The sequence below is a fragment of the Panthera leo genome, chromosome B1, assembly GCF_018350215.1.
Source record: "Panthera leo isolate Ple1 chromosome B1, P.leo_Ple1_pat1.1, whole genome shotgun sequence".
In the NCBI taxonomy this organism is placed as follows: domain Eukaryota; kingdom Metazoa; phylum Chordata; class Mammalia; order Carnivora; family Felidae; genus Panthera; species Panthera leo.
In genome coordinates, this window is record NC_056682.1 from 102,152,950 (window position 1) to 102,175,614 (window position 22,665).

Below are 22,665 nucleotides of genomic sequence, written 5' to 3' on the forward strand. Positions count from 1 at the left end.
TTTCTAGGAGTTGAGATTGATTTGCAACTGATTTCACTTTTGCTAGGTAATGTTTTTATGACCCATGCTCAGTTTGTGAAATGCTTGAGTTGCCCCAGTGCTATAAATAGTGGCCAGGGAAATGAGCAGAGCTTGCACAGATTGAAGGGATCTTAATTTGATGTCCTGTAACCAGTAGAGCTGTACAAATGTCCTATATGTGAATAGTGCAGAAATAGTGATGGCTTCTTAGATTTTCCTGTACTAGGATCCACTGATTACCTTTTTATCATATATGGAGGGAAATATGACTTTAAGGTTACAGAATACAGAAGTTTTATTCATTAATCTTAATTTACATTTTGTCATATTCAGGGAAATATTGTATTTAAAGGTTGTTTTAAAATGGCATAAAGATTATAATGGAAATAAGCTATTCTTTATGTTTTCAAGAAGGGCACATTCATGAATTTGTCAGAAAACAGTAATGCTTCTTAATCATATACCATTATATTTATTATATGCAAGCCTTGTATATTAAATTTGAAAATTTGTTAAAGTCACATATCACTGAGAGTTTTCTTTTAATAAGGTCATATTTTTATTACATTTAACCTTCATTTCTAAATGGAACAAATAATTATATCTAGGTCACTAGAATTTCACTGGTGCTTTTTGTTGGCTGCCACAGCTTGGCAAAATATTCATCAAAATCAGTGACTGTCTAGTTGAATTTCTTGTAGTACATTACTATTTTTTTATATATATGTTATATATATGATGTATCATATATATGTATCATATATGATGTATCATATGTATATATGATGTGTATCATATATATATGTATTTATTATATAGATATCAACAGTAGTTCAAAGTGGCACCTTACTTAATTGCATCTTCATTAGATAAATTAAAAAGCATGACTGAAGAAACACCTAAATGGTAAGATATTATAGTCTACCACTTGAATGTCAGTTATTACGTTAGCAGCGGGTAAATGATTTATGCTCATTATATAATCATGAGAGCCGTATGACATGTAGACATGACTCCCAATTAATAGATAAGAAAACTGAGGATCAGAGACATTAAATAACTGGTCCACGACTACCAGGCCAGTAAGTGGCTGGGTCAGATTTTAGACCTTGGGAAACCAGGCAGGCTAACTGAAGGTTCCACAGCTAACGACTGGGGTGGCTCACTAATAACTGCTTAAGTTTAACTCAGTTTATCCAAGAGGCAGCCCTAGTCCAGAGCCCAGGGATCACCTAGTGGCCCAGTTTAAAGTCACCAGAAACTCGGGACCCGCCTCTTCGCTCGGCGCAGGCGTTTTCCCTCCCGCCGCCGTTCGGCGTTTCTCCCCCTCTGCTCCGTGGCCTTCGCGGCCGCCTTCATTCGCTTGCGACTGTGTCGCCTAGAGTGACGTCACGGGCGTCGGCCCTTTCCATTGGCTCATTTCAATAGTCGCGGGATACTTGAACTGCATGAACAGCCGCCGCTCCGGCGGGCTGCTCGCGACATCTCGGGGGCGTCTTTAGCCCTCCACGCCCGGCAGTTCCTGCCTACGCCTTTCTCAACTTACTTGGAACTCCGTGATCTCAAGCGGGCAGGCTGGCCCGGGCTGCGGCGGATTGCTACGGCGGGAGCGTTTCTTGTTGGGGTCGGCGGGACGGAGTACACGCCGCTAGGCGCCCCAGGCTGATTCCGCCGCGACCCCGGGAGCAGTGATGTTGGGCAGCTCCGCGCCGGGGCCTGCGTCCCGCGAGGCGGGCTCGGCGCTGCTAACATTGCAGCATACGGAGCTCCAAGAGGACCAGGAGAACATCAACCCTGAGAAGGTGGCGCCCGCCCAGCAGCCCCGCACTCGTGCCGGGCTGGCCGTACTCAAGGCTGGGAATCCGCGCGTTCCAGCACCGCAGCAGAGGCCCAAGACACGACGGGTAAAGAGATGAGCGGTATCTGCAGGAGGGTGGGCCGAGCGGGAGTTTTGCACGAGGTTTAGCAGGCCGAGGAGCGTGGCAAGAAAGCATCTTCCGAGCTTTTTTAAAGGGAGTCCTGGGTCTTGAGTCACCTTGATCCCTAGTTTTCTGGCGTGTGGGATGCCACTTAATAGCTTCTCCCCCATTGCTCTCTTCGCCAGCTGTGTTATGTTGCCTGTCTGCTGTTTATTGGGGATGTTTTTCTATAGATAATGGGAGTCAAACCAAACCCTAATCAAGTCCTACGTGTGTCCGCGCTTTTCTCGCCGCTTTAAACCCCAGGCCCTGCCCTAGTATCTGGACCTCCTTCCCCTCTCCATATGGTTAAGATTACCTCAACTTTAAGAAAGGGTATAAAAAATACTTTGCTTTTAGTAAATTCCGCCATTTTGCCGGATTTGCTCGGTTGCTCCACCCTTGGGCGAAAGTAGTGAACCGACACCTCTTTGCCGGCTCTCCTAAACTTGTCATTTCTCAGCCTGCCCCTCCACCCATCTTATGGCCTTGATTAGTTTTGTATCTTCCACTTAGTGTGACTCTTTTTATAACTTATGTAGGAATGCCTGTAACGAATTTAAACATCCCTTTCTTCAGCCACTCAAACTTTACCGCATGGACTTTGCCCCAGTTTAATTTCCTGAGTATTTGGGAGTAAAAAGCAGACACTGAGACCCATAAGGGGAAGAAACCAAAACTCCATTCAACAGGCTCAAAGCCAAATATTTATTTCTTTTTAGGTTGCACCTCTTAAGGATCTTCCTATAAATGATGAGCATGTCACTGTTCCTCCCTGGAAAGCAAACAGTAAACAGCCTGCATTTACCATTCATGTGGATGAAGCAGAAGAAGAGACTCAAAAGAGGCCAGCTGAATCTAAAAAAACAGAACATGAAAATGTCCTGGCTTTTAATTCAGCCATTACTTTATCTGGACCAAGAAAACCACTGGTACCTCTGGATTATCCAATGGATGGTAGTTTTGGTAAGTTTTAAAGAACATCTGTATCAAATCAATGTAATCGTAATTATTAAATACACTGGGGGAGCCTGGTGGCTCACTGGATTGAACTTTTGACCCTTGATTTCGGCTCAGGCCATGATCCCAGGGTTGTGGGATCAAGTCCCACACCGGGCTCCCTGCTGAGCACGGAGCCTGCTTGAGATCCTTTCTGCCCCTCTCCCCAGCTCACTCCCACACTCTAAAATAAAAAATAATAATAATAATCTCTTTCTTTAACTAAAAAATAGGCTGCATTAATGCTATTTTGTACTTTAAGACATTTTCTTACTTGATCCTTAGCACATTTATGAACGAATAGATTTCAGTTGTATTCATAAGACTCACTTTGTACATACCACTCAGAGTATTTGAAAAGGATGCAGCTTTCAATATTGTGATATCTAACATCTCTTACAGCTTTAAGGTAACATTTATTTTTGAGAGAGAGAGAGACAGCGTGAGCAGGGAAGGGGCAGAGAGGGGGAGACTCCGAAGCAGCCTCAGGCTCTGAGCTGTCAGCTCAGAGCCTGATGCAGGGCTTGAACGAATGGTGATATCGTAACCTGAACTGAAGTCGGATGCTTAACTAACTGACCCACCCAGGCACCCGTCTGTTATAGCTTTAAAATTTTGTTTCTGTAAATCCAGTCTGATACCAGAGAGGGACATTATTCTACTGTAAGTCAAGCATTGAACCATGGCTTTGCACTTAACCACATAAAAATAAAAGTAGCTGCTATAAAGACAGCTCTGCCAACAGTTTATGCAACTTCTTTACCATAGGTCTGCTGAGTCACTGGGCAACTCATTAAGTTTAGTCTCTAGTTCTACTGTGAGAAGTGGTCTAGAAATCGCAGGAAAATCTTTTGGAAATAAAGTAAAGTTTGTATTTTTATTTAAAGTTTGCCACAAATTTTAACCTCAAAGCGAACCCTGAAGTGAAAAGAATAATTAATGATATTCTTTGCCTTAAAAGATAATTTAAAGTTACAGACATGAATCACTTGTTGATTGTAGTGTTAATTTGTTTGAACTGCTTGTAACAAACCTCATTTTCTCATTCATACACTCATAGAAGCACTGCTTCTTAGTGCCTAGATTGTACTTTGAATATGTCAGACTTTGGGGTCTGCAAACTCTCAGGATAAATACTACATACTATCTCCAGACTGTTTTGGATTTTAACTCAGTCCTAACAGAATCACTGTGCCATCTGCTCTTATTTCTCATGGAATATGAATATTAACATAGTACTTGATCTTCAAACTCATTTTCCTTTTAGTGGCCTATTAGTATTTTTTCTTATTGATTAAAACCAAGTGGAGAGGGGGTACTAAAACCACAGTGAACTATTCTTTGTACTTTTTCATGAACAGCCCTTTTTAGTTGGATGAAATAAATGCTTTCATATGGGACTCCTTACAAGGGCAGTTTTGGCTATTAATTAGAAAATTAAACAATGAACTTAATCATAACTTCTGTATTCTCCCAGAGTCACCACATACTATGGACATATCAATTGTATTAGACGATGAAAAGCCAATGAGTGTCAATGAAGTCCCAGACTACCATGAGGACATTCACACATACCTTAGGGAAATGGAGGTAACAGCTCTCTGAATCCAATTTTTATACGGTTTTACTCATTGTGGCAAAATGAAACTGAGAGGATGTTTTTAAGTTCCTTAACTGGTGGTGAATTAGTCTAATGTTATACTGATGTTTCTGGTATGTGGCATCTTTGTTAATGGTAGAATAATCTAATTGTAATTTTAATATTATACTAAGTAACTGTCTCAACAGGTTAAATGTAAGCCTAAAGTGGGTTACATGAAGAAACAGCCAGACATCACTAACAGTATGAGGGCTATCCTTGTGGACTGGTTAGTTGAAGTAGGAGAAGAATATAAACTACAGAATGAGACCCTGCATTTGGCTGTGAACTACATTGATAGGTTCCTTTCATCGATGTCTGTGTTGAGAGGAAAACTTCAGCTTGTGGGCACTGCTGCTATGCTGTTAGCCTCGTAAGTCCAACTTGGTTTGTTGGATTAAGTGATTGGTACCTTTCTGTGTAAGGAAGAGGTTGTGATTTTTAACACTGACATTTTAATATACACAAGGCAGAGTTGGAAGCTACTTTAGGGGTAGCAGCATGAAACAGTGTGGAAACTAGTTTAGGATATTAATTTTCCCAGATCTAGATTCCAGGGTACCTTAAAGATGGAGACTGGCTACTTTTTTTTAATGTTTATTTATTTTGAGAGAGAGAGAGAGATAGAGCACGAGCAGGGGAGGAGCAGAGAGAGAGGGAGACACAGAATCCGAAACAGGCTCCAGGCTCTGAGCTGTCAGCACAGAGCCCGATGCGGGGCTCGAACTCATGGACCGTGAGATCATGACCTGAGCTGAAGTCGGATGCTTAACCGACCAAGCCACCCAGGCGCCCCGACTGGCTACTTTTTAATACACTTGGACTAGATTACCAAATTTAAAAAAGTGTGGTTCCTTCCATCAAAAAGTGCTTTCTGGCATAAAATCATATCTTCTTAAGACATGGAAATTAGATTTAAAAACTAAAAATGTTTATTTTTCTAAGAATTTCCTAAATTTTCATTTACTTGAACTCTGGCATTGTTACCATCTTGGGAACTCTTAGGCCTCTTATTTGACTGCATTGGGACAGATGTCCCACGAGTCCTGTATTGATTTGGGTCTTTCAGTTAGCATCTATCTAGTCTCTGCTGGTAATGGTCAAAATCAGTGGAAACAGGCAACTGGTGGAGTGTAGGTTTGGGACTCATTCCATGTATTCTGCTAAAGCGATTTCAGAATTAGATAAACAGCTTGCTTCTCTTTTGGAAAGACTGATTACTTAAAACTTTTTTCATTGTAGAAAGTTTGAAGAAATATACCCCCCAGAAGTAGCAGAGTTTGTGTACATTACAGATGATACCTATACCAAGAAACAAGTCCTGAGAATGGAGCATCTAGTTTTGAAAGTGCTTGCTTTTGACCTAGCTGCACCAACAGTAAATCAATTTCTTACCCAATACTTTCTGCATCAGCAGTCTGCCAACTGCAAAGTTGAAAGTTTAGCAATGGTAAGTTCTTTTCATTTTGTTGAATGAAGATTCTTAGGTCACACAGTTTAATTACATAGCTTTGGTCAAGGGATTTAGTATTTAGGGGACAAGTTAATGCTATAGTATAAAGAGAACCTACCATTGGTGAAAGGTAACATGAATTCGAAAGTAACTAGGAGTAGTGGAATGAGGATTGAGTCTTGGGAAATGGTAGCCAGAAGAGTTTTAAAAATTATTAAAAGAGGAAAAAATACAGGATGAAGATGGAGCAAAACATTAAGATAATGGATAAGGGCTGTGACAATTTTTTTTTCCTATGGTTGCCATAGAGCCAGTCTTAAAAACAGGAAAATATTAGGACAGAAGGCAAGGATTTGAGGTTTGAATTCTAGAGCTCTTGTGATCATAAAGTATATTTACATTTTCATTGCAGTTTTTGGGAGAATTAAGTTTGATAGATGCTGACCCATACCTAAAGTATTTGCCATCAGTTATTGCTGCAGCAGCGTTTCATTTAGCACTCTACACAGTCACAGGACAAAGCTGGGTATGTATTTCGATGTCTTCACACTTCTGCCTTGCAACTTAAATAGTTGTGTCAGTTAAGTCAGATAATTGTCCTATACAAGAGATGGTGGTCTAGAGGTACTAACCTGGAAAAACTTCAAAAAATCTGCACTGTTTAAAGTGTCTTACCTATTTAGTAATATATGTTTGTTAGGTAGAAAGCTTAGTTATTACTTGGATTTGAAAGGTGTGCTTAAAGGATCAGGCCATAAGACCTGCTGCTGGCAGGGAAAGTAGTAAAAATTGACCAAAGTCAGCATAAAAGATGGAATAATGACTTGAGAAAACTAGATTTCTTAGCTGGAGGTGTTGGCCCTGAAATTTAACGAAACTCCAGCTTAATGCCAACTACTAACTCATTATGTTTGGTGTCTGTTCCTAAAAACAAAACTCAGTGCTTCTCTACCCACTTCTCTGCAGCCTGAATCTTTAGTTCAAAAGACTGGATATACCTTGGAAAGTCTTAAGCCTTGCCTCATGGACCTTCACCAGACCTACCTCAGAGCACCACAGCACGCACAACAGTCAATAAGGGAAAAGTATAAAAGTTCAAAGTAAGAATTAACATGATACTAAAGAAGCTTGCTTTTCCAGGCTATTGCATGATTCTGGGACACCTGACATTTTAACTTTATCAAAGGATTCACAAAACAGACACAGCCTCCCTAAGAAACTGTTCTCTTAGCAGGCCAGGTGTTCTGAGTATGCTGTAGTTACCCTTTCTGTCCTGCATTTGAGGGAAAAGAGGGGAGAGGAACGGGTATGCGTGCATGTTTTGTGGACCAGACAATGATTGTATAACCATTAACTCAGTCAGCATACAAACAGGATTTTTGAGTTCCTAGTATATGTATCATTCCATGAGCCCCTTTACCCAATGAATATTTACAGTTTTGTTTTTTTTTTCCCTATTTCCAGGTATCATGGTGTTTCTCTCCTCAACCCACCAGAGACACTAAATGTGTAACAGTGAAAGACTGCCTTTGCTTTCTAAGATGTAAATCACTCCAAGTATATGGTGTACAGTTTTTTCTAAGGTTTTAATCTTTACAATCATTTCTGAATACAGAAGTTAGGGTCAAGTACAAATTATGGTATCTATTACTTTTTAAATGGTTTTAATTTGTATATCTTTTGTACATGTAACTATCTGAGATATTTGGCTAATTTTAAGTGGTTTAAAGTATTAATGATGCCAGCTGTCAGCACAATAAGAATAAGAATAAATGGATTTAGAAAATTTGGTTTTGTAAGTCAAATTTGATTTGACTACGGTATCACTCAGAAAAATTAATTTCATTTACTATAGAAGGGGACTGGGAAGGCTTCTCTTGTGTAGGAAAACGGATAAAAGTTTGAGCATCCATTTTCCTAAGCCACTGGATCAATTTGGTGACTTGCGCATAATCCAAGCATATCTGGAATAAATCTGTGCTTATTTATCTGTTGTGATGATCCTGAGAATCTTTCAGCTCTTTGTACACACTATGAAAATGCTTTTTCATTCCTCATCAACTTTTACACTTTACTGAAGTGACAGTTATTTAAAACCTGTTAAGTTGTCCAAAAGGTTTATTTTAAAGCATAATGTAAAAAACTATTATGGAATTGACTAGATTTTATAATGGATTTGTGAAGAGAAAAATACCCAAAGTTATTAGCACTGAATAAATATCCTTTTAATAGTTATATACACAAATATACAACTATGTGAGCTTCAATTAGCAGCTCTCTTCTTTTTTCTCTTTTTCACTGGCTTTTTACTTGGTGCTTTTTCTTGTTTTGCACTGATGGTTTGTGTTCTGTGAATAAAATAAATTAACAGTTTACTAACAGTATTAGCACTACAAGCTGATACCATGGGTGGTTTGCCACACTCATAATATTTTGCTCGTTAATTTTGGATTACCAAAATAGGAGGCCTTATTTCTTCCAGTAGAATATAGAACACTTGCCAACTATGAGAATAAAATGCAGTATTACTTTAAAAGTAATCCAGTTTTATAGAATTAGGTCCTAATGTTTTTAAATCTCAGTTTGAAGAAACCACAGAAAGAACAGCTGGATTTCAAATTAAAAAGGGGGTGTCTGTTTATAGTAGGATAAGATGAGAATAAAACCAGAAAAGTCTTGAGTATGTGTATACACTTGAAATAAATCAGAAACTTGTTACCTTATTTTCTTTGGATTCTTGTCTGGTTCTAAAATGATCATTTCTTCCTCTTCACTGTCTGAGAGTACTATGGGGGCATCTTAAGAAAATGTTAAGGAAACAATATAAATAATCTCTTGGAAATTTTCCACATGGGTTTAGGTCAGCAGTTCTAACATTCTATTTCTGTACAAATATCCCAAACTACTCTGAGTGGAGGCTTACAGAACTACTTGGTTCTTTACCTTAAGTAATTCCTTGGAGCTCTGAAAAATAACATTACTTTATTTCCTAAAAATTCTGTAATTACATGACAATTATATGTGTTCAATATAATTACATTTCATACATGTCATAATAGGAGAAAAAAATCTATATAACTTTCTATTAGAAACAACACTGGAAGGAAAATACCTAGAAGCAGAATTATTGGGTCAAAAGGCATACACATTCTAAAAGATATTTTGCCAAATTCTGCAAAAATACTGTTCCAATTTATACCCTGAGAAATAAGTATATGAAGAATCCATCTTCCTATTCACACTTGCCAATGGTGACATTTTTAATATTGCCTAATACAGTAGTCAGAAAACATCCCCTTTGCCTTGAATTTATTTCCTTTGTTACTACTAGGGTTGCCTATGAAATATGTTACTGGCCATTTGTATTCTTTATCTTTGACCAGTTTTTCTCCTAAGCCTTAGTTAATGAACGATATATATAAAATGTGAATTAACCCTTTTCCCAGTTGGCATATCAAGTCTTTGAGTTTTCAGTTAGTTTCTCGTCTACCACAAGGAGAAAGGCTTCAGAAAGGCTTTACCTGCTTTATCCTCCCAATTATCTTAGGTTCACTTTGATTATTCAGTTGAAAATACTATTCTTCAAAGCAGCAACTGAGTGTTTAGCATTAACCTTATTAATCTTAGAAAAATATTTCACAAATATATAAAGAGGCATATGCAAGGATGCCTACTGCTACTGGAACACTATAACAGAAAGTGGTAACATTTATCAATAAGGGAATGATTAGGCCAACCTAGTTATTGTCAAACCTACAATTCTATGCAGCATTTAAAAGCGTGGCTGATCTATATGCAATGACATGAAATTCTAACGATTCATTCACAGTCCCTGCATTCAAGCAGCTTATCTTGGTGTAAAAATACAGTAAATAAATACCTAAGGGTCCCAATCAATGGGGATTTTTTTTTTTCCTTATAAAAACCCTAGCAGGCTCTTAGCAATGTTTATAGGCAATAATTTCATTCCTTGACAGTAGGCAGCTATGCATATTATATACATAAACAGTATCCCCTTCACTATTTTTTTCAGCCAGATTTAGTAAATACACCCTTTAGTTCTCCGCCAGCCTACTTCCTACATCCAAACTTGTATGATTTGTTTTTACTACATTAAGAAAAAAAAAAATTTGCGATTATTATGGGCCAAGCAAGAAACTGACTTTCCTAACAGTAAAAATAACCACAGGTTAAAAACAATTTTCTTCAGTTCTACAGTATTCCAGGTAATTCTAGAGTTTTGTATGTTCTAATACCACTCTGATACAATAGCCATATACAGCTATTTAATTTTAACTAAAATTAAAATTTAAAATTCTTGTGTCACAAACCACAGTTCAAATGCTCAGTATCTGCATGTGGCTAGTGGCTATTATATTTATTGAACAGTGTACATATAGAACATTCCTAACATTACAGAAAGTTCTATTTGGAAAGTACTACTCTAACAGACGTTACGATATGGGCTTTTTATGTTTGAGTCTAGAAACTACAAAGGAAAAACAGCATGTAGTAATGCAATCTTTAAGAAAAGCCCTCCTTGGGGCGCCTGGGTGGCGCAGTCGGTTAAGCGTCCGACTTCAGCCAGGTCACGGTCTCGCGGTCCGTGAGTTCGAGCCCCGCATCAGGCTCTGGGCTGATGGCTCGGAGCCTGGAGCCTGTTTCCGATTCTGGGTCTCCCTCTCTCTCTGCCCCTCCCCCGTTCATGCTCTGTCTCTCTCTGTCCCAAAAATAAATAAAAAACGTTGAAAAAAAAAAAAAAAAAGAAAAGCCCTCCTTTAAAACTGGCTCAGATATACATACAAAAGAAAAAAAATTATTAAAAATGCCACTACATACCAAAATACCACTACTCCACAAAGATAAGCACATTGTTTTAGGAAAGAACTGGAGTAATATAGTAGTTTAGCATCAACAGCTTAACTGAAATTTAAATCACAAAATATTTAGCCCCTTTAAAAAAAGAACTGCTAATACAAAAATAAGATCCCTACAATAGGAAGATTCACATGTATTACATAAAAGCCGTAAATAAAGTGTTACCTACCTTGACTTCCAATATTGGAGACTTCTCTAGTGTCCATTTTTATACTATCAAGAATGATAGCTTCATCACTGCCACCATCATCCTCTTCCTTCTCAGAGTCTTCAAGATCACCCCAGGAGTTTTCTATTCCCTCTCCAATTTGGGCAGTTCCAGGAGTCCAAAGCACAGGTTTAGAAACACGTAACAAGTTAAGAAAACTTTACTGCTACTTGATGCAGTGTTAAAAAAGATGAGAATAAAGGTTTCAAGACTGAAGTGTTCCTCAAGTTTGTATGTAAAAATTTTACTAATAGTTAGGCTATGGGATGGCTGACCAATAAAGAAAAAAACATGTAACTCACATAAGATTTTATGGAAACAATGGTGAGAAACAACAAGACATACTGGCTTTTAACAGTTGTAGTAATAAATTTGGCAATTGGATGAATAAATAATTTCCAAGAACAATGTTTATAGTATATAAAATGCTTGACCATGCCATTGAGATTAAAGAACAATTTTCCAGGTGCACCTGGGTGACTCAGTTAAGTGTCCGACTCTTCGGCTCAGGTCATGATCTTGGCTCAGGTCATAATCTTGGTTCATGAGTTCAAGCCCCATATAGGGATCTGTGCTGACAGTGTGGAGCCTGCTTGGGATTCTCTCTCTCGCTCCTCATCTGCTTCCTCTGTCTCTCAAAATAAATGAAAAACATTTTCCAAAGGAAAATAAAATGGTGCAAATTCGTTAAGATAGATTATTTCTTGTTTTTGTAGGATAGCTAAAGAGGTGGATGTTACACCAAGGACTTAATATAACTAATCACTATCTTGTATCTTAAATGCTTTCTCTAACAAAGCAGTGTTTCAGAAAACAAACTTCAGTATGCACACCTTCCCATATACCTAATGACGCCAAAAATGACATGAATTCTGTTCCTGAAAAAACCACCCAATAAAGATACACTTCTGAAGGAGGTTCAGCTTCCGCAATAATTTCTTCTGCTTTCTCTTCCACATCAGAGGTATCAATAGGGGCCTTTTCCATTTTAAATGCTGTGATTCTTTGGCTTGCTATAGACTCGGCAAAGCCAAACTTGCCACCTTCTTTCCTGTGTGGGTGTTTTTTTGTTTTTTTTGTATTTGGGAGTGAAGAGAAGTGAAAAGGGGGGAATGAGAGAGGGAAGAGAAAACAGGAAGGGAAAAGTTAACCATTTTATCCTTTTGATGGAGGAGAAAAATTAGAAAAAAGCTATTTGACTAACTTAACCTCACCAATTTATTATGCTTATCAATAGAAATAAAAAAGTTACTATAATTACCATTTACTGAACCATGTGCCAGGCAAATGCTAAGTGCTTAAAAGTATATTGTTATCGAATCTTCAAACCAGTTCTACCAATAGGTATTAACCAAATAGGTATTACCTCCCATATTATAGAATACTGAAGTGATAAGTTATAGATCTTGCTTAATGTCACACAGTAGGAAACAGAGATGGTAACCAACCCCAGTTTGTGTTCCTTCTGTTAATTTGGGCTACTAGATTCTTTTTTCTGAAAAAAGTGTTCATTTTTTTATAGAAAAATATTCTGTGGCTTCTCAATACAGATTATGTTTAAATTAGAATACAATATAACAGTTCCATCAACTTTCAAAAAATATTAAGTAGTATGTATATTCAAATTAGATTAACAAATAATGGACGATGGAGTGTGAAAATTACATGGTTACCCTTGTGCAAGAAAAGTCATTAATGGAAAAATCTATTAAAAATAATAGATTAGAACGTTTAGTTCTAAAAAAATTAAACTTACCTAACTTTCTGGTCATTCTCCAAAGCCTTCTGTATTAGCTCTGTAATTTCCAATACTTTCACACCAGCTATTTTACTACATCTCAATACCTATTTATAAAAGTGAATTCTGTTATTTAAAGACACCAAACTACATAGCTTTCTCTAACAAAACTATGCATATGAGAACAGTTTTTCTACCTTTATAAGCCTGACCTTTTCAAATATGAAAATACAATGTAAACACAAATTAATGCAAAATGTGAGCATTGTTTTAAAATATCTGAAGGATTATCATATTAAGAAAACAGACCAAAAACTTCCCTGACAGTGTAAAAGATACCACTGAAAAGGCCACAGACATATATTATATACTCAGGGATGCACTAACTACCTTGCTGTGTGAGTGAGTGATCCACAAAGCACTAGTTCAAGTCATGGCTACAGTGTCCCCAGGGAAACTTCTATAAAGCAGAGATTCCAAGACCTCAGGGACCTAATGGATTAGAATCTCTGGAAATAGGGATCTGGTAATGGTCTTAATAATGGTAATAGAAACTAACATTTACAGCATACTTAAGAAATGTTACACAGTGCAATATATCTATGTGTACTTACTACATTCTTTTTTAACAAGGTGTCAGTATTCCCTATTTTACAGATAACGGAGCCAAGGCACAAAGATATTAAATCATTTGTAAAAGATCAGTTAGTATAAGGCATAACTGGAATTCCAACTAAAGCAGCCTCTGCCCCACCTGTGCTATATGCTATATGTTGATCTATCTTCTAAAAGCCTCCATGTGAATCTGATATGTAGCTGTATTTGAGAACTACTGCTTATTGTACCCAACTTCTGAGAGTAAAACTATCTTTTTTACCTAATTTCTACTTTTTGGACACTTTTTTTTTGAATAGGGATATGAATCTCTTTCCTCACTGGAAGGAAAAAAGTGTTCCTCTGCATAGAAGGGCTAGACTCTGGACGGCCATAAATGGAGCAGGAAGGAAGAAAGGAGGATCCCTTGCAGCCACCAAAGGAACATAATGATAATATTGAAACCAGATTCTAACATACCCTAGAATCAAACATTGAAAACATCCTTGATGGATTTTAGTTAAACAAGAAAAAGCTTCTAAAAAGAAGAGAACTGTTTTTTTTTTTTTTTTTTTAATTTTTAAGTCTATTTATTTTGAGAGAGAAAGAGATGGAGAGTGGGGGAGGGACAAAGAGAGAGAGGAAGAGAGAATCCAAGCAGGCTCATGAACCACAAGACCATGACCTGAGCCGAAATCAAGAGTCGGATGCTTAACCGACTGAGCCACCCAGGTGCCCCAAGACCTATTAAGAAAACATTAATCAAAGCACTAACTTGATCCTTCAGCAGCATTATCCCACCACTGGATTGGATAGTACAAATCTCTCGATGCTTGTTCATGGCAATCACCAGCAAGCCATCCATTACACGTTCTTCTCGTTCATTGGGATCCACCAATAAATATGTACTGAAATGAATGTTAAATAGACCTAAGCAAATCTGAGGCTGAATGCCTGTCAATTTTAAGATAATGAACATTTTTAAAAGATAGCATTAATAAAGTTTAACACAGTGAAGGTCTGAGCCCGTAGATTTGAGTCACTTTAATGAAATGAGATGAGAATTCTACTTTTTAATGGACAAAATGAATGGTAAGTGAGTATCAGTAACTATTAGAGTAAAACCACTTAAGTTCATATTGGTTTTATTTAAATAATATATATTCTAAACCTAATGCTATCACTTTGATGAAATGACTTGTGGCTCATTAATAAAAACTTAGATAACATTAATTTGGTTAATTTTAAAGGCTCCCTGGTATCCTATACTCTGAAGTTTTTCCAGGTTCTGCTAATGTCTCTTTAAAAAAATACTATTTCCTCACTGTGTAATGTTGGTCTCTAGTGACATGTGGCTATTGAGCCTTTGAAATGCAGCTAGTCCAAATTGAGATGTACATGAGTGAAAAATACTGGATTTCAAAGACTTAGTAGAGCTAAAAGAATGTAAAACATCTCACGAATAATTTTTAAGATATTATATATTAATATTTTCGATATAAGTAAAATATATATAAAAATTTTATCTGTTTCTTCTTTTTTTTAATGTTTATTTTTGAGAGAAAGACAGACTGAGTGCAAGTGGGGGGGCGGGCGGCAGGTGGAGAACTGAGAGGGAGACACAAAATCTGAAGCAGGCTCCAAGCTCTGAGTTGTCAGCACAGAGCCTGATGCAGGGCTCGAACTCACTAACGGCAAGATCACAACCTGAGCCAAAGTCGGACACTTAACCGACTAAGCTACCCAGGCAACCCTGTTTCCTTTTACTTTTAATGTGGCTACTGGAAAATTTAAAATTAGATATATGGCTCATGTTGTATTTCTACTGGACAGTCTATTTTCCCGCTAATGAAATTCTACACTACAATGAGTAAAAGTTGAAAGCTTTTCTCTAGTTTTATTCATAAAATTATTCAAATACCTTACTTATATCTCTTATATCTTACTTATATCTCCCTTTATTTCTGAAGAGATATAAGGCTCAAGCTTTCATTTAAAGGTACCATTACATGGACCTACAACTCCAGTTTTTCTGTTGTAGGAAGAATTAGCAGTGAGTTGTGAAGAAACTACTAGAGAAATGAAGAAAACTAGATTTTTTTCCCCCATTTGTGAACCATTCCCCCTATGACTTGCTGCTATAACCACTCCATCTAATATGCTCCTCTAACATGCTCCAAAGTCCTCTGTCTTCCATTAATCCACAGTAATTCTCACCCCATTTTCCCTACTTACAGCCTAGCACACAACTCTCCTAACACCTGTACATCTCTAGCACCACCATCCTGCAGTAAATTTTTAAGTATCCTATGAAAAGTGTTGTCAATTCTATTGAAAAGGCTCTTTGTCAACTAATGCCCTTACAAAGAAGAAAAAAAAAAAAACCTACAAGGTGCTTTAATATTAGAGGAGGTATTTGTTCATTTGTCCATAGCACATTTGAACAGAACAGAAAAGTCCTAGCTGCATTTATAATTTCAGTCCACGATAAGAATGAGACTTACCCTTGCTGGAAGAAAGCAAAACTGACACAAATGGGCATGTGGTGGATGCTCAGCGGTACAGGATCACGCTCTTCAGGTGTGTACTGTTTGGAAACAGAAGTTTAATAATTAGTCACTAAATGATAAACATAAAAAATATCTGGCACATCAAATATTAAAATAAAAAATGAAATCCCTTTAATCCTCAGTACTTAAATAACTCTTTTACAATTATGTTTGACTTTGCCACTCGTTCCTTAAAACTTTATGCAAAAACAAAACAAAAAAAATTTATTGAGGTATAAATACCATAAAATCCACTCATTTTAAGTATATATCTACTCACTTTGTAGTAAACTTATAGTTATGTAACATCACCACAGTCCAGTTTTTTAACCTATCCATTACCTCCCAAATCTCCTTGAGCCTGTCTGCAGTCACTTCTCACTCCTACTCCCAGCTCCAAGCTTTCCATTTAGGTGGAATCAAGTAATTTTGTCTTTTACATCAGTTTCCTCTGAAGTTAGCATGTTTCATCCATCTTGTAGTACGTATCAACAGTCTGGTTCTTTTTACTGAATCGTATTCCACTGTATGGATACTGCATGGACACCGCATTTTGTTTTTTGACTTATCAGTGGATAAACATTTGGATTGTTTCTGATTTGGGGCTATTACGAATAACACTACCATGAACATTCACATGAAAGTCTTTTACTAAAAACGTATTATCATTCCTCCTGAGTAGATTCCTAGGTATGGAATTGCTGGGCTGTACAGGTTGACACTTGTTTTTAAGAAACTGCCAATCTTTTCCAATGTGGCTGTTCCATTCTACTTTACCACCAGCAATAACTCTACAGTACTTTTTAATCTTTCTATTTTACTTTCTTATACCAATTCCCTTATCTCAGGGAACATGTCTCTATTGTTAAGAAACCTTTGTCTCTACTTCTAAATCTTTAAAGAGTCTCCTCTAGTCTAATGCCTAAAAGCAGCACATGAATGACTGCTCAGAAATTTATGCATGTGATATTTACTTTCATAACTTCAAGACTCAAACTATCCACAGTGTACCTTTATCATTCCAGCATGAATTCATAGAAACTGAAGTTGACATATCGAGCAAAAAAGAGAAAGGCAACGGAAATAGTAAAAGTTAACAGTTTTCAAAATGTGGCCCTTACACTGGCAGCATTAGTATCACTTGGGACCTTTGTTAGAAGTACAAATTTGTAGATCCTACCCCTCCCCTTTTCTGAGGGTAGAGCTTAGCATATGTTTTAATAAGCCTTCCAGTTGTTTCTGAAGGACTTTTGCCAGAGTAACAAGCACAAGTATCTCAGTGTGCTGAGAATCATGGGTTTTTCACACACATGGTCCCTAAGCCAACTATTTCATCTAATGCTCAATCCCAAGAAAAAGTCATCTGGTTTTATTCTAGAAACGAAGATAGGGTGTGCTTTTATTGACACTTTAATACAAGAGATTTAAGAGATTTCAAGGACAATTTCGACCATATATCATTTGGGCCTTATCAATTTTAGGACATCCCTAATTACCATCTATAGTAACAATTCACTAATAAGTTGCCTGCACCTCAAGGATATTCATTCAATGACAGGAATAAGCTTAGCTCAAATCATGGAAGCTTACCAGTGTTACTTCATCTCCTTGGACAGAGACATCAGGTCTTCGGAAGTGACACAAGGCTACAATTGCAGCAATGCTGGCAGCATCAATAATATTCCCATCGTGATTTAATAAATGTAGGTCCACACGTATCTGCCAAACCTGAATGTGAATTTAAAACAAAAATAAATCCTAACTGATCACAACCAGTGGCTATATATAAGGAAAAGTAACATTGTGTGCAAATTTTTCTCTTGCTGTTAAAACATGCAGTTACTCCTATCAATAAAAAAATACTTAAAAAATGTTAAGCCTAGCCAACATCTGACGTACCAATTGTTCACTTTTCTGAGTCATCTGACAACAGTAAAATATATACTCTAAATAAATAGAACCACGATACAATTAAAACTAAGATTTCCCCACCCCCAAGCCTAAATGTTTTTACTGTGTCTCCTAACTTTAAAACCTCAAACTCTTAGGTTTTCTTGACAATATTTTAATGTTGTCAAAAATATTTAATATTTTAATAACACTACAAGTAATCCAAATAGGAAGAATCCTATTCAAAGATAGTCAAAAAGATAGTCAAAATACCCTAATCAAGAATAAAGTTCTAAAATCATTATGCAGCACAATTTATTGAGAGTATTATTTCCAGTGTCTGCCTACCACTGCCCCCCTATGTAACCCTTTATGTCAATAAACCTATACAAAAGGATTTAATCTGTTCTTCAGTTCTTCATTCATGAAAAAGGAACACATTACCTGCTTCTATCAAGTCACTTAAAGAACATAAGAAAATAAATCAGAATATATGAAAAACCACAAGTTCTTTGAATAAGACATTTTTACACACATCCAAGTTGATGCTTTCACCAATGTTTATTGTCCCTTCAGAGAGATGATATGAAGTTCTATGGGTAGCACTCAGGGACATTTGAAGTGAAGTGAATCAGTATAAAACTAAATTAACAGAAGCTGAGAATAAGAGTATAGATACAGGAATCCATGAATCAACAATACTCAACTAAGATTAATAATTTTGGGCATATTCCCCACCTTTTCACCAGCAACAACACAGAGAGATTCAGTGTCTATACACTTCGAATTTCTTAGACATCTTTCCAAGAGTCTATTCAACTTCACCAAGAGATCTGACTGCCTATGAAAATAGGAATGGGATAAAGTCATGAAATATAACACCAGGTATTAAAACAACAGCTTGCTGTTAGGTTCTCATCTGGCTAAAGCAGCTTTAAAAGAAGATTTAAATACCTGCCAGGTTCAAAAGCTGGGGCAGCCATCTGAGAGAGTTCAAGGTTAAAAAAAAGAATACCTTCTGTTGCCCTATTGAGTTTTGGAGAAACAAGTTCACAGGAAACCTGTCCAAGAACTCTGCAAAGATAAAGTACAAATCTGTTAACTAAATATATCTCCTTTCCAATTAACAATAAAACCTAAAACAGATACCAAGTTTAAATCTTACTCTGAGTGATAACATACTCAGTATGTTATTAGAAGTTGAAATTATGTATAAAGATAATAGAGTATATACAGAAAATAAACACATATTGGCATACCCCCAAAAATAACAAGAAAAAACATCTTATTACTATATATATATATACACTTTATTTTTTGATCAATGATCTTTACTTCTCTTTTCTAAAACAAATATCTGTTGAACAAGATGGCATGAAAACTTGAGATTTCTTAGTTTTCATATGGCATATCTGGCTAACATCTGACCAATATCCTCACAGCTTCCAAACGAGTATTAAAAACCTAATTCTCGTGTCAGGAAAATGAGAAAAGTAGGACTACAAACTCAGGGCAATTACTGCTGGCTGTATATATGACTTGAAAAGATCAGAAAACCATGTGACACTCATGTGACAAAAAATATGACTGGGTGCCTGGGTGGCTCAGTCGGTTAAGTGTCCCACTTCAGCTCAGGTCATGATCTCACAGTTCCTGAGTTCCAGCCCCGTATGGGGCTTTGTGCTGACAGCTCAGAACCTGGAGCCTGCTTCTGATTCTCTCCCCCTCTCTCTGCCCCTCCCCCGCTTACATTCTGTCTGTCTCTCAAAATTGAAAAACATTAAAAAAAATTTTTTTTAAATATATGATTAAAAATTTAAATGTAACTATAAAACCCAAAAACTCTTGCATTAAAGAAAATATATTTATCTTGGCAACGAAACAAAGAAGTCTGTCCACACTTCTTAGCTGCTTTGTAAACAACAAACAATAAGGTTCTTTTAAACTTCTCCCTATTGCGCTTTTAAATAATTTGAATCCTTTGTTACCTTGTTTTCCCAAGTTCCACAATACAGCATCCATAATCTGTTCCAAACGTGATCTTGATGTTCCTATAATCATAGGTTTGTCTGCCATCCAGCCGCTGTAAGCACAACATTCGTTCGTTTATTATTTCAACAAATATTTACTGAGCAGCTACTTTATGCCACGGCTAAACATTTGGGAGAAACGTGGGATACTAACCACTCCCCATAGGAGAGTGGAAACTACGTGCCCCGGCACTAATAGTCGCTGGGGTAACTCCAGCCTTCAACTGAACTGGAGGGGGCGGGGAGAGCCTTAGGGATTGGGGGAACGCACCGGCGGTTCATTCCAGGGGCTCCCTGGGCCTGTGAAGGCCAGCTCTGCGCGTCTAAGCCGGAAGACTAGGAGCGGCCGGGCGACCAGAGCATCCACGCACCGCGAAGTTCCCCGGGGCCATTTACCTTCTTCTCTTCGATGGCGCGGAGTAGGAAACGGCGCTCGCAGTTTGAAAGTGGCGTCTCCTTCATGCTGTAGGAGCACAGGACACACTAGCACCGGAATCCGCCGGGAAAACTGAACTTGGTCCTCTTCACGCGTCTCGGCTCGCTCGGACGCGCAGGAAATTTACGTCATCAAAGCTCGGCGGCTGAAGGTGGGAAAGCCAAGGCTACCGCCGTCGCTAGTGCGCAAGCTCAAAGCGAGGTTGGCACCTGCGGAGCTGGCTAGGAGAAGCAAGTGAGTTTAAGGAGGCGAGTTTCTGAACGGGAAAGTCTGTTTCTTTTATCATGAAGTGTAGGGAAGAAAAGGACACGAAAACAACGGTCAAGGATAGAAATTAATATCAGTAGAGGGCTTTCACATTTCACCCTTTCTTCAGTTCTAGCGGGATAGACTGGACGGGTATTATTGTTATTTTACAGATGAAGAAGTTGAGATTTAGCCAGTAGAAAGATGCAGAGGCAGAGCTTGTATCATTTTCAGTGGAGAAACGCTGGAATAAACGGGCGTAAGAGGAGAGGAGGGAGGGGAGGAAACTTTGAGATGGTGAGGTGGGGTTATTGCAGGCTGAAGGTGAAATCTGGTAGGCTTGAGAAGTTGACAAGAATTGACAATATTGCCGACTTGTAACTAACAGTGTTACAACCACCACTAGCTGAAACAAAATGTGTTTATTTTTTCAATCTCCCCAGTATTTTAAGCGGATAAACTTATTTTTATGCTCATAGAGGAACCGGATACTCGTGCCGCCAACCATTCGGCGTTTTGAAGCGTAGTTAAAAGCAGGAACTCCAAACTACCTAGGTTCAAATTCTGATTCTGCCTCTGACTAGTTCTGTGACCCTGGCCAAGTTAGCCTTTGTGCATCACTTTACTCATCTGCAACAAAGGAGTGTTAAACCTATTTATTATGAAGGATAAAAATGAGTTAATACAGGTAAAATACTTAGAACAAGTGCCTGGCATGGAGTAAGTGCTATTTAAGTGTTTGCATATTATTTTGTTAACATTCGATTCAGAGGTAATGGGCACTGTCCTTTTCAGGCTCCATTCTGCTACTTTTGTCTCTTACGTTTTTTGCTACCACTGATACATTGTAGTCCCAGTTGTACCACTTGCAATCCATGTACTCAATTAATTAGTTACATTGTGTGTGTGTGTGTGTGTGTGTGTGTGTGTGTGTGTGTGTGAGGTCTTCTGTGTCTCAAGAATAATTCAAGTGTTACAGAACTGGGGTGGACAGAAATCTGTTCCTCGACAAATTTATATTCTCTTTGGAGGAGGCAAGCAATAAATCTTAAACAAAAAAATAAAACAAGTTGACATACTAATGCTATCTGAGAATGGTGATGCTATAGTAATATAGTACTATATTACTATATAGTAATATAGTAATATATTACTATATAGTAATATAGTAATATATTACTATATAGTAATATAGTAATAGGGGTAATTGCAGAAAGTGGTCGTTTTGTAGAGGTGCCAGTTGAGTTTAGTGAATCCTCAGTGATGAGAAGGAGCAGCCATGATATCATCTGGAGGAAAGGAAAAGTGTTTGAAGCAGAAGGAGCAGCATGAGCCAAGAATGAGATAGGATGAGCTTAACATGGCCTGGAGACAAGAATTGTGAAGGAGGAAAGTGGACAGAAATTATGTCCACATGCTCAGACAGTTGATTGACTTTCAAAACAGGCAAGGGGCTTACAGAGTGTAGGCCATTCAAGTTCTTTTAACAACTTAAGTTCTTTCATAGCACAATTTCACAACAGAACTCCTGGCTAAATTCATCATTTAAATCCTTACGGTCTTTTAGTGGGCATTTACTAGTTTCTCTTCCTGTCAGAAATGAAATGGGCCTTTAATTGAGGTAGTCTATCCTTTTCTGGGGTGGGGGGCAGCTTGGTAGTGCAAATAGAATGGAGTTTGACTTCAGGTAAACTTCAGTTCAAATGGACTTTGGATGAGTTAAGTAATCTGTGAGCTTCAGCTTCCATATCTTAGTTTGGAAATAATAATTACTTTGTGTAAAGTTAAAACAATCTAACACAGGGGCGCCTGGGTGGCTCAGTCGGTTAAGCGTCCGACTTCGGCTCAGGTCATGATCTCGCGGCCTGTGAGTTCGAGCCCCACGTGGGGCTCTGGGCTGATGGCTCAGAGCCTGGAGCCTGCTTCCGATTCTGTGTCTCCCTCTCTCTCTGACCCTTCCCTGTTCGTGCTCTGTCTCTCTCTGTCTCAAAAATAAATAAACGTTAAAAAAAAATAAAACAATCTA

General features: G+C 37.8%; 2 protein-coding genes and 1 long non-coding RNA gene across 5 annotated transcripts in view; 2 read left to right on the forward strand and 1 right to left on the reverse strand.

The window, feature by feature from the left end:
- The first annotated feature begins 840 nt into the window (after positions 1–840).
- CCNA2 (cyclin A2) lies at positions 841–8,793 on the forward strand. Its single transcript, XM_042935598.1, has 8 exons — positions 841–1,925; positions 2,702–2,945; positions 4,456–4,568; positions 4,767–4,990; positions 5,860–6,067; positions 6,483–6,596; positions 7,037–7,170; positions 7,535–8,793. The coding sequence occupies exons 1-8, from the start codon at positions 1,713–1,715 to the stop codon at positions 7,581–7,583; spliced, it is 1,299 nt and encodes a 432-aa protein (XP_042791532.1). The 5' UTR covers positions 841–1,712; the 3' UTR covers positions 7,584–8,793.
- On the reverse strand, positions 2,681–20,499 carry EXOSC9 (exosome component 9). 2 transcript variants are annotated; one of them, XM_042935597.1, is made up of 12 exons: positions 20,354–20,499; positions 19,916–20,010; positions 18,882–19,001; positions 18,666–18,768; positions 17,628–17,765; positions 15,993–16,075; positions 14,264–14,396; positions 12,913–13,001; positions 12,061–12,207; positions 11,118–11,296; positions 8,790–8,868; positions 2,681–2,754 (listed from the first exon to the last, which is right to left on the reverse strand). In XM_042935597.1, exons 1-12 carry the CDS (start codon positions 20,417–20,419, stop codon positions 2,742–2,744), a joined length of 1,245 nt encoding a protein of 414 aa, XP_042791531.1. In that variant the 5' UTR covers positions 20,420–20,499; the 3' UTR covers positions 2,681–2,741. The 2 variants fall into 2 exon arrangements, with proteins under 2 accessions (XP_042791531.1, XP_042791530.1); XM_042935596.1 differs by lacking the exon at positions 2,681–2,754 and adding an exon at positions 8,271–8,418.
- Positions 20,500–20,559: 60 nt separating this feature from the next.
- LOC122217016 overlaps positions 20,560–22,665 on the forward strand; it is a 44,643-nt gene continuing 42,537 nt past the window's right edge. For both annotated transcript variants that reach the window (XR_006201253.1, XR_006201254.1), the window contains exon 1: positions 20,560–20,627. This is a non-coding gene — a long non-coding RNA (uncharacterized LOC122217016). The remainder of the gene's footprint in view (positions 20,628–22,665) is intronic.

Coding starts and splice junctions, on each gene's coding strand:
- CCNA2 (XM_042935598.1), top strand. CDS start 1,713: ATGTTGGGCAGCTCCGCGCCGGGGCCTGCGTCCCGCGAGGCGGGCTCG. Junction 1,926..2,701: donor AGAGGCCCAAGACACGACGG/GTAAAGAGATGA, acceptor ATTTCTTTTTAG/GTTGCACCTCTTAAGGATCT. Junction 6,068..6,482: donor AAGTTGAAAGTTTAGCAATG/GTAAGTTCTTTT, acceptor TTTTCATTGCAG/TTTTTGGGAGAATTAAGTTT.
- EXOSC9 (XM_042935596.1), bottom strand. CDS start 20,419: ATGAAGGAGACGCCACTTTCAAACTGCGAGCGCCGTTTCCTACTCCGC. Junction 18,769..18,881: donor CCAGCTTTTGAACCTGGCAG/GTATTTAAATCT, acceptor CTATTTTCATAG/GCAGTCAGATCTCTTGGTGA. Junction 14,397..15,992: donor TTTGCTTTCTTCCAGCAAGG/GTAAGTCTCATT, acceptor CATTCATTTCAG/TACATATTTATTGGTGGATC.